This window comes from Mobula birostris, chromosome 9 (genome assembly GCF_030028105.1).
Source record: "Mobula birostris isolate sMobBir1 chromosome 9, sMobBir1.hap1, whole genome shotgun sequence".
NCBI lineage: Eukaryota > Metazoa > Chordata > Chondrichthyes > Myliobatiformes > Myliobatidae > Mobula > Mobula birostris.
The window spans coordinates 86,661,633-86,677,610 of NC_092378.1; the positions used below are offsets into that span (position 1 = coordinate 86,661,633).

Below are 15,978 nucleotides of genomic sequence, written 5' to 3' on the forward strand. Positions count from 1 at the left end.
GCTCCTGTATCTTATGGTTATAACTGGAGAAAAGGTAAGACCACTCAAGGATAAAGACAGGAACATTTGCTTGGACATGGAGAATGTGGAGAGATCCTTAATGAGTATTTACCAAGGAAAAGGAAGATGGAGGATCAGGAGATCAGTGCTGAGTGCACAAATATGTTAGAGCGTTTAGAGGTCAAGGTAGAGGAAGTGTTGGGTCTCCTAATGAGTATTAAGTTGGATGTGTCCATAGGGCCTGATGGTATTTACTCAGGTTATTGAGGGAGGCAAGAGATGAGATTGCTGGGGCCTTCACCAGTTTCTTCGTGTCCTCTCTAGTCACAGATGAGGTCCTGAAGGACTAATGTTGTATCTCTATTTAAGAAAGGAACAAGGGAATATTCTGGGAACTATAGACCAGTGAGTCTCACGTCAGTTGTGAGGAAATTGCAGAATAAAATTCCTAGGGATAGTATATATGAGCATTCGGAAACCCATGGCCTAATTAGGGAGAGTCAGCATGGCTTTGTGCAGGGCAGGTTGTGCCTTACCAACTTGATTGAGTTTCTTGACAAGGTGACAAGAGAGATTGGTGAGGGCAGGGCAGTGGATGTTGTCTACATGGATTTTAGTAATCGCTTGACAAAGTGAGCCTCATGTGAGGCTAATCCAGAAGGTTAAGATACACATGGTCCGCAGTGAATGGCTGTTTTGGATTCAGAACTGGTGTGCGCATAGGAGACAGAGGGTAGTGATCGAAGGGTCTTATTCAAGCTGGAGGTCTGTAATTTGTGGTGTTCAACAGGGATCTGTACTGTGACCTCTGCTGTCTGTGATGTATATAAATGACCTGGATGAAAATGTAGATGGGTGGGTGAGTAAGTTTGCAGATGATACGAAGATTAGTGGAATTGTGGATAGTGTAGAAGACTGGCAAAGAATACAGCATGATACAGATCAGCTGCAAATATGGACAGAGAAACGGCAGATGGAGATTAACCCAAATAAATGTGAGGTAGTGAACCTTGGTAGGGCAAATGCAAGGAGACAGTACACAGCTTGATAGGGTGGTTAAGAAGGCTTATGAAATGCTTGCTTTTATTAGTTGAGGCATTGAGTTCAAAAGTCAGGAGGTTATGTTGCAACTTTATAAAACTCTGGTCGGGCCACATCTGGAGTATTGCATACAGTTCTGGTCACCCCACTGTCGTTGAGGCTTTGGAGAGGGTGCAGAAGAGGTTTACCAGAATGTTGCCTAGTTTAGAGGCATGTGGTATCATGAGAGACTGGACAACCTGGGTTGTTTTCTTTGAAATGGCAGAAGCTAAGGGGAGATCTGATAGAGATTTACAGGATTATGAGAGGCATAGACAGAGTAGAGAGGTAGTATCTTTTTCCAAGGGTAAAAATATCTAGTACCAGAGGACATTGAAGGTGAGAGTGGGTAGGTTCAAAAAGGATGTGAGGGTAAGTGTTTTACTCAGAGTGGTGGATGCTTTAGAGGTGGTTAGTAGGCACATAAATGGGAGGATATGGACATTGTGTAGGTAGGAAGGACAGTGCAGATGAAATTCACCAGGATGATACTTGGATTGGAGGACTTTAGTTACAGAGAGAGACTGGAAAGGCTGGGTTTATATTCCATAGAAGCTGAGGGAGAAGGATGACCAGAGAGAGGTATCCAAAATTATAATAGGTAAAGATGGGAGGTACCAGAAACTAGAGGGCATGGGTTTAATGTGAGAAGAAGGGGTTTTAAAGAGGATTTGATGGGCCAGAATAGATACAGGAGTCAGATAATTCTTTCAAGAAGCATTTAGACAGAATCTTAAATAGGCAATGCTTACAAAGATACAGACCTAATGCCAGAAAATGGGATCAGTGTAGATGGGCAAACAGTCTTTACAGAGATGGTGAAGTGTCTGTTTCTGTGCGAAACAACTTTACGATGAAATGATCAGCCATAAAAGCTGATGAGAGACAATTACATTTTAAGTGATGGCAATGCACACAAAATATGCTGGAGGAACTCAGCAGGCCAGGCAGTATATAGAAGCTTGGATGTGTGTGTTGCTTGGATTTCCAGCAGATGAGATTTTCTCTTGTTTGTGATTTTAAATGATGTGTTTGTTTATATCAGCTTGCAAGGGAGGTCACCCGCTGTTCAGACAAACTCTGACCATAAGACTCGGGCCATTAAATCTGCTCTGCCATTCAACCAAGGCTGATAATCATGACCAAGGGTTTCCCTGTAGATCTTCTTTAGTTGATAACACTTTCTGTGGATCTGTAGCTTTCTACAGCCTCCCACCTGTACAACACCTGTGACCAGGAGCTGCTGACATTGCTGGAAATCTGAACAACACACTCAAAATGCAGGAGGAACCCAGCAGGCCAGGACTGGAGATCACAGCGGGGGGCGGGGGGCAGCAGTGAGAGGGGGTTTCACTGAACTCCTGAAGGGAAAATTTAAACTACTTCAGGGTGGGCATCCCTGGAAGAGACTTTGCAGAGTAGTAATCCAATCACAATCAAGAGAATGTAATCACAAATAGTCCTGCTGAAGGGTTTCAGCCCAAAACGTCGACTGTACTCTTTTCCATAGATGCTGCCTGGCTTGCTGAGTTCCTCAAGCATTTTGTGTGTGTTGTGAGGAGCTATTTTTTTTATTTTAAACACACAGAAAGTGGTAGGTGGCTGGAATGTGCTGCCTAAACTGGTGGTAGAGGCAAAAACATCACAGACTTATAAGAGACATTTAGATAGGTACATGAATGTCAGGGAAATAGAAGGAGATGGACATTGTGTAGGCAGAAGAGATTAGTTTAATTGACCACTTGATTAATATCTAATTGGTTCAGCACGCCATTGTGGGTTAAGGGCCTGTTCCTGTGCCGTGCCAGACACAGATGTTCTACCGTTGCCAGTGGCGGAGTCAAACGTGATAGGGTGTTTCAGAAGCTCTTAGACAGGCACATGAATATGCAGAGAATGGAGGGATATGGACATTGTGTAGGCAGAAGGGATGAGTTTAGTTAGGCATTTAATTACTGGTTTAATTAATCAGCACAACATTGTGGGCCAAAGTGGCTGTTCTGATGCTATACTGTTCAATATTGACAGGGGTAGACTTGTCCATGTCAATTGCTGCTGTCTACTTTAGGTAATAATGAAATATTTCATCTTTAAGATTGTCCATGTAATTCTGATGTGATAACACTTCTTGACCAATGGGTTACAGCCTCCATAAATGTACAGTACATGTCAAACACAGGGACACTCTCCACTGAGAATGCCATTACTGCAGGCACTGACTTTCAGACATCTACTTTATGCATCAGGCTTTCAGCTAAAAGTGAAGAAGAACAAATTCAGTGCACATCAAGCAAAACAAGGATTCTCCTTCAAAATATATTCCTGGGATATTTTCTTTTCATCAGTTAGAACATAAAGGAAAACAAAATCTGTTTCAACAAGTTCTCAAGAATTGCTCTGTTAAACAAACCATAAATATAAGGACACAAATGGCAGCAGACGACAAAGGAAATCTGCACATGGTTAAACAAAAATCTATCTTTTCCAACATCACGTTACCACTTATCAGTTTTCCTAAACTGAAAAAGATTTGCGCTCATGCACTGCCAGCAAGCTGACATTTACATAAAAGTATCTCACGGTTTGCTGAATCTCGGTGGCCTGTAATGATAATCAGATATTGCGCTTTTCATGACCAGGGTTCCGATTAATTTGGGTGTGGTAGGAGGGATGGTCGAGTAAGGGGAAAGGAGATAGGGTAGATTGGGTTTGGGGACAGAAGAAATGTTGGCTTTTCTAGGATGTAAAGAGACATTTTCTTTCCTGCTGCATGTTCGCTGTTCATTTTCAACATCAGGACAAAGTATGCTGGATTGATGTGGAGCTTTCACCAACAGTACATGTAATTGAACTTAAATTTCTAGTTACTCAAACTGAAGTAAGTTTTTTCAGTCAGTGGTCAGAGTTAATCATCTATGAGTCTGTCAGAGGTTGCACTATAAAAAGTTTCAAATCAGTTGGACTGTTATAGAGAAGTTAAATGACTGATTTAGATTTGCAAGTTTAACATAACTGGTCTGCTTTTCTATTCTACCTCTCCAGAAATGAGCTGCAAGATGACCAGGGAAAGTCCCTGCAAGTTCTTCCTCTGTTAAAACAAGAGGTTTCACATTGATTCACAGATGCACATGCATTGTCAAGCTACAAAGAACTGCCTTCTGGAACTAAGATAATGTGAGTCCATACATAAATGTATCGTGTATTCAGATAATATTATTTACCATCACTGATAAGTAAAGGAGAAAATAGTTAACTAGCTGTTCTTAGATTTCCATTCCAAAATATGTATATGTATTTGCTACTGATTGAAACAAATATACCTGTGCCAATGTAAAAATGTAATTATGTTGAAACATTTTACTGATTTAATGCTATAGAATTTTACTGATTTTATACAATAGGACATGCTCAGATGAAATGTCACTTAGCAGCCTGACTATTTTTCATTGTAACAATTTTGGAACTTTGGAACGCATTGCAGCATTTATTGTCTTTGAGAAGGTTATGATGAGCTGCTACCTTCCTTCTGGTGAAGGAACAATTGGGTAGTGGATCACAGGATTTGGAGCAAGCAACAATGATATATTTCCAAGTCAGGACGATGGGTGATCTGAAAGATGGTGATCCTCCTATGTTTGCTGCCCTTGTCCATCTGGTAACAAGATCACTGATATGGAAACTACCATGGAAATAGTTAAAGTGGAAACAGCAGTGCATTTGTAGATGGTAGACACTGCAGCCATGGTGTGTTTGTAGTGGAGGGAGTAAATATTCTGTGTGACAGATGGATTGATAATCAAACTGGCTGTTGTGACCTTGACGAAATCAAGCATCTTGGTTATTGCTGGAGCTCTGGTTATCCGTGCAGGTGGAGAGTGTTCCACTGCTCTCCTGACTTGTGACATTGATGCTGGTAAGACTGAGGTGCAGGATGCCTTCGCTCTTGTGGCCACAGAACTTGTGCACTTGTCCCAGGATGTTGATGGTGCGAGATTTGGTGATAGTAAAGACATTGAGTGTCAGGGCAAATAAAGACTCTGTTTTGTTGGAGTGGTAATTGACTAGCTCGTGGGCAGTGCAAGTGCCTCACATATTTGTGAAAAGTTAAAAGGATGTGAGCATACAGCTCCAAGAGAATGCAATACACCAAGAAATACAGGCATAGATTTGTTAATTAGTTAACACAGTTGACACAACTGCCAAAACAAGAGAGATGACAATGACCAATCTCTCTCTCTGCATCTTTGTTGTGACAAGTATTACATGAATAGTCAGGAGGCTGTCATTCCACAGCAGGAAAGGAACAGTGATCACTGGTCTTCCCAGGAGCACCAGTGAAGGGGTCCAAGAGATTATCGCACTTTCTAATACTCACCTGGGAATAATGGAATGAGACAAATCCCTTGAAAGTAGAGCTCAAGCTGTCCATGGAACCATGACTTGATTGAATTGGATTAGTTGATTATATTTAATTTCATAATTCAATCTTTTTTTTTCTACGTGATTGATTTGGAATATGGGATACTGTGATCCTATTACTTACTTGCATCCTTATGAATTTTGTATTTGTATTCATGCAATTTATATATTATTAATAAAAATATTGAAAGAGGATTGGTTTATTATTGCCATGTGTACCAAGATACAGTGAAAATTTTTATATGCTGATTCAGGCTGATCACGCCATTCATACGTACACTGAGGTAGCTAAGAGGATGCAGTATATAGTGTAGCAGTTATAGAGAAAGGGCAGTCCAGACAAAGGAACAAAGTGCAAGGATCATGGAAAGGTGGATTGGGAGGTCAAAATGTTACCTTTAGCAATATGAGAGGTCCATTCCAGAATCTGATAACAGTGAGATAGAAACTGTCCATGAGTCTGGTGAAATTGACTTGAAAGGAGCTGCCGTGACAGAGGATTCAATATGGATCAGGATAGACAGGCAGTCCAATGGTCAGACATGATGCTTGGATGGCTCATTGCCTTCCAGTGGTAGGGACATCAGAGAGTTGCTGCAGAATATTCTGAGAGGAGAGGATGAACAGACTATTTCAGGGTCCATATCTGTACCAATATCACAGGTGAGCTCCTGCAGGCAGAACTTTGGAGACTGAGACTGAAAGGTAGGATCTCTAAAGGTAATTATCTCTTGATAAGCAGCAGTGAGTACAGCAATATATGGTCAAATTAGTACATGACAAAACAATCCAGGAGAAACTTTGCTATTTGAAGCATTGGAGCTGGTCTGTGGCATTAGAACAGTGCAAACCAGACAAGTTTAACCAATATATTGGCAAGGTACCACCAGGGAGTTTGAACTTATTTGTTTGGGAGATGGAAACCTAACAACACTTTGAGGGAAAGAGACAACTGGATGTAGAGATGAGATTTTAGAAAATGAGTCATGATAAAAGAGGAGGAAGCAGGTAACAAAAGGCAGCATCGCAAACTGTATTGACATCGATGCAAGGAGCCCTGGAAATAAAGGTCTAGGAATAAAAGCGCCAAGGTCCTGATGGAGGGTCTTGGTCCAAAACATGGACTCTTTATTCCCCTCCACAGATGCTGCCTGTCCTGTTGTTTTTCCAGCATTTGGTGTGCATTACTAAGGAAACAGAGCGATATTTGTAGTCTTAGAGAGTTTATTGAAACACGTCTTAAGGCTTTTAGGTTTGTTAGCTGAAGGTTCCTGGTTAAAGGAGTTTTGGATGGCTGGACAGGGGTACAATGAAATTGATGAAGCAGTATCAGCTGTGAGTTCAGTCACAGCTCTGAGATATTTCAACATGTGAGGCTACGTGAAGAACATCAGAGGGGAAATACCATCTTTGCCCAAAACTCAGATGGGAATAGATTCACAAATTAGTTTATTGAGAAATATGAAAATAACAGGCCATTATGAGTAAGGGATTTCCATTAACAGTCTCGAATGGTTAAGTGACTGAGTAAAACATGTACAGAACTCTTGAAATACTTACAAGAGAACTTTAAAAAAGATCGAAGCATAGAAAGCCTGACAAAACATAACACTTCCTTTCTGCCTGTGAACCATTCGGCAAATAGAAAAGGTGGCAGTGGCCAAGAATTCTGGACGCATTACTCATAAACCAGTTAAATTTAACACAGTTATGTAAAGTACAAAGCTAATCCAAATTCTGTAAGTTGGAATAGGACCAACCTTACTGGCCTTGCTTAATGATAAGAACACACTAAAATCTTCATGATCTTTTAATCAAGAGAAATTTGGAAGAAGAATGTTCAGATGGTTTCTCAAACCCATGTTAGCTCTTTTAAAGTACTTGATGAAGTGATCGTTCTTCATCTGATTGCAGTGAGTTTGTCCTTAAACATAATCAGCTCCTTTATAGTTAATTTTGCAAAAAGTCTGAAAAGAAACTGATTAAGTCATAAAAATCTACAAGAATCCATATGTTAGCTTATTCACTGATTATTTTAGTTTCTCTCGAACACGACAAGCTCTGCAGATGCTGGAAATCCAAAGCAACACACACAAAACGCAGGAAGAAACCAGCAGGTCAGGCAGCGCCGACTGTTTATTCTTTTCCAAAGATGCTGCCTGATCTGCTGAGCTCCTCCAGCGTTTGGTGTGTGCTATTTTAATCTCTGAAGTGTGATGTTACAATCAACAATTTAAATATATTGCTGAACAATAAATTGTTTTAATTTGAAATCAGTAGAAGGGTAAAACCTACTGAACAAGAGGTTGAACAAATCAGGGAGTAATGATTAGGTTATGCAAAGTTTGTGCTTTAAAAACATCTAGGCTGTAGGAGGAAGCGCGAGATTGTGGGAGGTATGAAATCCCGCACATAAAATTCTAGGAAAAGAATGAAGGTTCTCGCAGATTGTGCTGAATCTCAGCCTCAGCTCAGAATGTGGGAATAAGATGATGCATTTGGAGCTTTGAAGGAACAAGACAGTCAAGTAGAAAGGAATGTCAGTGTTTCAGTAAAGCAGAGGTTAAGTGTGTAATCTGGGAAAAAGTCAACCGAATGTGGCAAGAAAGATGGGACAGGGAGGGGAAAGGGAAGCATTTATATCAAATACAAAAGAGTGTTGCAGTTACTAGGGTAGGTAATGGAAACAGAAGAGAGGAAATTGTGTGGACTAGGTTAAGGCTGGGGCATTGTGCATTAAACAAAACATTGAAAATGATAGGGAAACACCAGACAGGATTGTGTGAGGAACGTCAGGAAGAGGAGTCAGTAGAACATGTAGTTCTGAGTTGCAGGAAGTATGGGATACAGAGAGAGATGATGAGAAATAAATTAAGGGAGTTGGGGATGCAGGAATTCACATTAAAAGGGTTGCTGGACATGGGTGAGAGAGCACAAGTCTGGGTATTTTTAGCGTTTTTAAGGGGTACAGGGGATTTTTATAGAATATGACGAATAAACAGGAATAGGATACTAGGATGGTCAATGATGGGAGGGTGAAGTGTAGGTTTGTATATATGTGTGTGTGTGTGTGTGAGATTGGGTGAAGGGATTTAGAATGTATGTCTAGTGCACATTCTGGAGCAGAGGGTGGCGGTAATGCACCATTAAGCTGGATGCCAACCGCTGTAAAACAAGATACAGACAGACAGAATGTCAGTGTTTACTTGTCTTTAGTTTTCTATCACTGAGGCTACAAGGTCTAAAGTTTAGTATGCACTCTAAGTGAACTAAGTAACTCAAAGAAACTGGGCGTGGAGCTGAAGCAGAGAAACAAAAAGGGAGAGGAATTGTTTGCAAGATCCTGATCCCCTTTTATATTCCAGTTACATTTTAATTTGCATTTTGGCAGATGGTAGAACTATTGAAATGTGGAGTGTTTGAGAGCAACAAATTCACATCTCTGACCCGGCCTGTCCTGATTCAGCATGTCCTGTAATGACTGCATGCAATTTGCATTATGTGCACCCGCGTTCAATCTCAACCTCTCCAGTGCTAACTGCATGGAATTTGCACCTTCTTCCAGCAACTGCATGGATTTTCCTCTCACATCCCAAAGACATGCAGATTAACTGGCCACATAAATTGCCCCTAATGGAGGGAGTTGAGGAGAATGAAAATGGCATTAATGTAAGAATAGTGAAAACATGTTGTTGACAGCAGTAGGCAAAGGGTCTGTTTCTCTGCTCTGTCTAACACTGTGTGAGCAATGAGATTCCTGTGAATGCTACTTTTAACTCTTTGAATGTCTACTGCAAAGTCATTCATTCAGATCAGATTTAATTCCCTTTCAACATAAAAACCACTTCTTCCCTACACTAGGTCAGGCACTGTGCAGATTGCACACAGAGTGAAACTTGCTCTATACGGTCTTAACCTAAGCACTCCCAAGCAGTGTCGTGAAGATCAGATGCTCGTTAGATGTCCTTCCAGAAGCACAGCTGCAGCTGAGGCTGTGCATTGCAATACTTCCATTGAGCAGAGAAGCCCCCCTGCAAAGGGATTCCAACATTTTCCTTGAGATTTCACTGCAGGGTCTTGGATCTTCAACAGCCATCAACCTGTCATCACAAGCCCTCTCAGTCAATCAACTCATGGTGCCCTGATCTGTCACCCAGGTGATTCTTGACAATCATGTCATTCCTAGTATTTTTACAATTCATAACAAAAGAGAAGAAGAAATGCGGTTTTTGAATTTCACAATGGCATTAATCCAAGGTTGCTTTCATTAGAACCTTGGGATCTTCAGTTCTTAGATGTTTCTGAATGCTCAACTTTTAGGATTAATAGATGTCTCCCCGCATGGCATCAAACAAAGCAGATGTTTCATTTTGCCCGCACCTGGTTAGCATGGTACAGGCCTTGCTTGGGTTGGCTGAGGGGGGGTGCAGAGGGAGGGGTAGGAGACAGGGTAATGAATGTACATGTGATTTCATTGGTCCCTGAAGAGCCAGAAAACTGCAAGATAGGTCTCCAGTTTTAGAACAGCACCCACGATAGTGCAAGATTAACACCTTGAGGACTGAGATGATACGCAGAATAACATTCAACAAGATTTGCAATGGATGAATGAGATTTAATATGGAGACCTGTAAGGTATAAATGTGATGGTGCAATAGAGCTTTCTGCATTATGTATGGAAAATTGAATCAACCCCACTTGAATCCAAAGAGTCAAAATACTTGTAAGGAAGCAAGGTTATTGAACATCAGCTGGATAAAATCTATACCAATCTAATACATAAAATATTTCTTTGCATGCCAGCATTTGGCCTCTCCCCATTAGGGATGCGGAAATCACTCAACAATATCACTGGCCATAGCATCAGCTGAGTGCAACATCCAGGCTCACATTTCTAGAGATGCCAATCAGACTAAATTCTGAAATGGCAGTTTACAAGATAACATGAATAATAAATTTGCAGAATTTAAAACTCCTAGCTCAGCATCTGTTGTTCTTTCTGCATCTAGTAGATCATTTTAGTAAGACAGTGTTCTTCATTTTCAGTAGTAATTTACTTTCACCAAATGCCTGTTCACATGTGCATTATGTATCTTATTGAAGAATTTAACAACCATGTGGTCATTATCTATTCCACGTTTATACATTTTGGATTAGAAGATGACAATTATACCATCAACTATACGAACACTTGGTCATTTGTACATGCCGATATTTATGGAGATGTTGACTGTAATCCTGTGGCTCATCTCTTTTCCCATATTCTTTTATATATTCCCTTTTTAATTTCAAAGATCCAGAGTATTTACTTTACTTAAATTGCATAAAGTTTCTGAAAGAAAAAATACTTCCAACAATATCTGACATTATTTTTCAGTCAACATCAAAAAGGAACTTCCAGGTGAGGCGACATTTCACTGGTGAGTCTGTCAGGACTCTACTACATTCAGTGCTGTCTTCTGTACATTGCTGAGACCAGAAGCAGATTGGGGTCCACTTTGTTCAGCACCTTTGCTTCATCTGCCACAAAAAGCTGATTTCCTGGTGGCCACCTTTTTAAATTCTACTTCAAATTCTATTCTGTCGGCCCATGGCCTCCTCTACGGTCATGATGAGGCTATTCTTAGGTTGGAGAACAATATCTCATATTCTGTCTGGATGGCATCAACATCAACTTCCCTAATTTCCAGAAATTTCCCCTTTTCCTTTCACGATTTTGACTCCCCTCTTTTCTTCTCATTTGCCTGTCTCCTCCCTTTGGTGCCTCTCCTCCTTCCCTTTCTCCATTGTCGTCTCCTATCAGATTTCTTTTTCAGTACTTTACCTCTTCCACCAGTCACATGCCAGCTTGTCCTCCCCCTCACCACCTTCATTCTTCTGGCTTCTTACCCCTTCCGTTCCAGTCCTGAAACATCAACCGCTTACTTCCACAGATGTTGGTGACCCTCTAGCATTTTGTGTGTACTGATCAACAAGGAAATGACTGGCTGTCTGTCCAGTTCACTCACTTCATGCTCTGTGATGTTTGACTGTCAAATTTTGCCGTGACAGCAAAACTGAACAGCTCTCAAGTGGTTCAATTGGCCGGCTCAGCACTTGAGTGATGTGGTATCAGTGTAAATTTTATAACAAAGGCAACAGTATTAATACTAAAGATTTCTTCCCAAATTATCTTAAAGATTTTGTTCTCGAGAGAAGATGAGTCGCTGTTCAGATGATGAATACTGGGACGACCTCCTGAGACGCTGCTGCAAATGTCAACACTGTGGGCGAAACTGTCACAGCATATACAAGTCTTGTGGTTTGTACCCTCTCATTACCTGTTTCTGGAGCCCTTCAATGTGTGGAACTAATTTTAATAAAAGCTCAGTGGAAAATTTGCATTTTTTGTTTCAGTTGCTGTCCAGATGAAGAATTTGTATTTCAATTCTCAGACAGACCAGATTTCCTATCAAATACTTTGCCACATTCACCTGATCATATTAAATTCTATTACCTCACTGAATTACTAGGATATTACTGAGCCTTTACCTTCTCTGCCGGTAAATGAAACACAAAAAACAGGAGAAAGCAAGGTTGCTTCATCCCTGATAATAATTCTTCCTCAAAAATTGTCCACCACTTATCTCTCTTGCACTTCTGCACTCTTCCTCTCCTGCTGCTGCACCCAGACACAATCAAACAACCTTAATCAAAGGGCTTCATATCAGTTAGTCCCAACACCTTCCTGTCGATCAAATCTCTCAGTCTAAGAAACGTGCAGAGCAATATTTTCCAGCAATCACCAAATCTCTGAAGCAAAATACTACCAGGTCTCAAAAGCTTCTGTACTTTTGTATCTATGCCTTCTCGCCTTCATTTCTAGCTCAAATAATTTAAGAAATTTTAATCAAACCTTCTCAAGACCTATGTTTTTCCAGTAAAACAAAAGGCCCTTCTCACTCAGCCCAAGGCGATCGCTTTCTACTATACCTGTATGGGTCTAATTTGGCAGAAAGGCTCACACACTATTTGTTGAATACAATTGATTACCAAGGAGATGAAAACTGGACAGTAATTATCTGCTTCGGGTTTCTGCCCCAGCTGTATCTATCCCTTTTCTTCTTTGCGGTTTATGATTGTGTTTACTTACTGCATTTAGACATTGTTCCGTTGACTAGCTTGTTTACTGTGACAGGCTAAATTGGTTTTTTACAATGCTGATTGTCCTTTAATCATAGAAATTTGGAAATGCAACAATTCCCCAGGGTTTTATTGGGACAAACTGCTACGCAAGTGTATCAAATGTGTTGATGTGTGCGGCCAACACCCTCAACAATGCTCAGATGTTTGCAATGGTAAGAAATTTGAGTTATTCTTTCTGTAAGACCAATGATGTCCACGATTATTAGTCATCATGAGGCCATGTGTTACTGATTCCAATTCTCAGCACAATAGCACATTAGAAAATCAAGTAAAAGAAATTCCAACTGCTTTATCAGTTAATTAATAAATGTTTTGCCTTTGAGTGTCTAATCTGAATATGGGTCACAATGAATCTTCTTGATTAACCCCACCGTTTCTTTGGTTTGGCATCTGCAAGACAGCAGGCAGACAACTCGAGAACGCTTCGTTTGTGGGTAATCATGGGCTGGGGTGAAGAATTCAATGTAAGTGTTCTTCAAAGATGCAAATAACAGCCTTAGTGCCTGAAAATGGAAAGCCTCTCCTCCTGCACTTGTACCTGTGGCATTTGATAGCCTTGACAGCAACATCCTCTGATGCCCCTGCGTTGTGCACAGTTACATTAGCATAGCAATCATAGCCAGAGAGTCACTGCACAGGTACAGTGGAGGTGGAGTAATTAAATCACCAAACTATTTATCCAGTAAAAAACTGGAAACCTCAACTGGTCAAAAACAGCAACAGTGGAACAAGAAACATTATTAATGTTTCATGTTGAAGATCCTTTTCCAAAATTGGAAACAAAAATAACTGTTGTCAGCAGACAAGATGGGGATAGAGTGAAGCCAGGGTTTCCATTTTACAGACCTACTAGACTAAAAACAAAAGAACAGGTTAAAACTGAGAAATAGAAAGTCAAAGCTGCTACTGCACCCAGCAAGTCACACCATGTCTGCTGAGAAAGAAACACTGGGCTCATTTGTATCCTTGCAGCAGAACTAGACAATCCCAGTACAAAGTAGACTATCCATTTGATGTTGAGTCCTGAAAGACTACAATGTGCCCAGATGAACAGGTGCTTACATTGGACCTTGTTGGAACAAGACAGGTAGATCAGAGTGGAAATAGGATGAAGATTTGGCATAATAATTGACTGAGTGCCTCAGTGTCACCTTTGCAGACAGATTGGGCTGTTCTACAAAGTGGTCACCAAATCTGTGATTGATTCATTCAACATAAAGGAAACACATTATGACCATTCCTCCCTCACGCTCTCGGCAACTTAAAACTAACTTGTGTTCTCACTTTCCCTGTTCTGATGAGGGGTCTTCAACCTGAAACATAACTCCATTTTTGTCTCCACAGGTACTGCCTGACCTGCTGAGTGTTTCCAGCATTTTCTGTTTTCATTTCAGATCTCCAGCATCTGCTGGTCTCCTATTTTCAAGTAATACAGGGCTCTGGATTACCAGTCCAGAGATCAAGTCCCACCAAGCAGCTGAAGAATTTAAAATCAATTTATAATTTGGATTTTGAAGAATAAAATAAAACAACTAATCTGAGTAATGATGATCAGGACAACTACCAGATCACTGCAACAACCCATCTGATTGGTTCACTATTGCCCTTTAGTGGAGGAAATCTGCTGTCCTTACCTGGTCTAGCCTACATGAGATGCCAGAGGCATCCATCTTGTTGACTCTGTTTGTGCCCCAAAACAGCCTAGTACACTTGTCAGTTCTACCATTAGCACTGGGCTTAAACAGGGAAAGAATAAGTCTGGATGCCCAACTGGCATTGATCCAGACATGAAGTCCATATAGCAAATCCTTTTCACAAACTTGTGGGGACTGGTTAATAAGTTGGAGAGGTGTACCACACACTGGACATGTACCCAGCTGTTACTTTTTGTACTCACAGAACCAAACCTTAAATCCAGACTCTTCCATCATAATTCCTCCTTCACCAAAGATCTAGAGGTGGTAGCACTGTGATACAAAGCTGAAAGGGAACAACATTGACCTGTGGCATCAAGTCAAATATGGGCAAAGTGTAGCAGTTGGAAGAAAAACTAGAAGTGTCAAGGGCACACGTACTGTGGGTAGGAGCAGCAGGTAGTGAAAGAAACAACATGAAGACAAGACTGGGTAAGAAACACAGAGATAAACCTCCAAAACCTCACCAGTTCACCTGTGGCATATGTATCCATCCACAATAGACCTGATATAAGTGACCACTGTCCAAACTTTGTGGGAACACCAAGCGTACCCTGTAATGAATTGTGAGATTGTTTCAGTACAGTTCAGTACCACAAAACTGGGCATCTACCAGGCACTGTGGGCCATCAGCAGCAGCACGATCTGTAACCACAAGGCCTAATGTATCTCTCACCGTAAACTGTAGAGCAACTGTGATTGAGTGAGACGAGCAGAACAGCCCATCAACAGCAGTAACAGGAGTTCCTGAGAGCCATGAGGTGACTACCTAGTGAGGGCTGAAACACAGGGACTATGTTTGCTAATCAGCAAAAACTGTGGAGCTAAGTGACCTCACAACCAATGGATCAGACCAAAGCTACCACAGTCCTGCTACATCTCGTCACAATTAAACAGTTGATTGGAGGAGGCTCCAACACCCTCCAGCAATGGTAGAGCTAGCATGGGAGCTTTAGCTACAATTCATCAGCACCTTAAGCCAAGAACTGCAAGTGGATAATCTTATTGGCTTCTTCCTGAGGCCTTCCCCATCACAAAGGCCAAACTCCAGATGATCTTAAGAAACAGCACAGAATACAGCAAAGGATATGGGACCAAATATCTGAGTTAGCTGTGCCTCGACCCAAGCTGTTCCAGTACAGTTACAACAGTGGCATCTACTAACAATGTGGAAGATTTGCCAGGTATGTTCTGTTCACAACAAGCAGGACAAATCTGATCTGCCTGATTAGGCTACTATCATTTATCAGCAAGCTGAAGAAGTGCTATCAAGAGATGTCTACTCACTAATGCTTAGTTTGAAGTTTGTCATGACAACTTGTTCCAGATCTCATCATGATCCTGGAGTAAAAGAACAAAACTCTAGAGGTGAGGTGGAAATGTTTGTGGCAGTCGAATCTGGATAAACTCACTCAGAGTCCGTATAAGTATAAACTCTTTATTCAAAGCCTCCGGGGCACTTCACTTAGTCGCTCAAACCAACTAACTGCCAGTTCCCCTTACAGAATAGATATAGCCGTTCAGATACCCCCACACAAGACAGGCTGGAGCCAGACTTATCTATGTGCATGACTGCACAAAGAGACAGGGACCTTGAAAC

At 41.1% G+C, this 15,978-nt stretch overlaps 1 protein-coding gene across 1 annotated transcript in view; it reads left to right on the top strand.

Annotated features, from left to right (window-relative positions):
• The window catches only part of LOC140203406 (uncharacterized), a 136,222-nt gene that overhangs the window by 20,567 nt on the left and 99,677 nt on the right, over window positions 1-15,978 (top strand). The window contains exons 2-4 of the mRNA XM_072269468.1: window positions 4,123-4,254; window positions 11,679-11,800; window positions 12,720-12,836. Coding sequence (XP_072125569.1) covers window positions 11,698-11,800; window positions 12,720-12,836 — 220 coding nt within the window. The 5' untranslated portion in view covers window positions 4,123-4,254; window positions 11,679-11,697. The remainder of the gene's footprint in view (window positions 1-4,122; window positions 4,255-11,678; window positions 11,801-12,719; window positions 12,837-15,978) is intronic.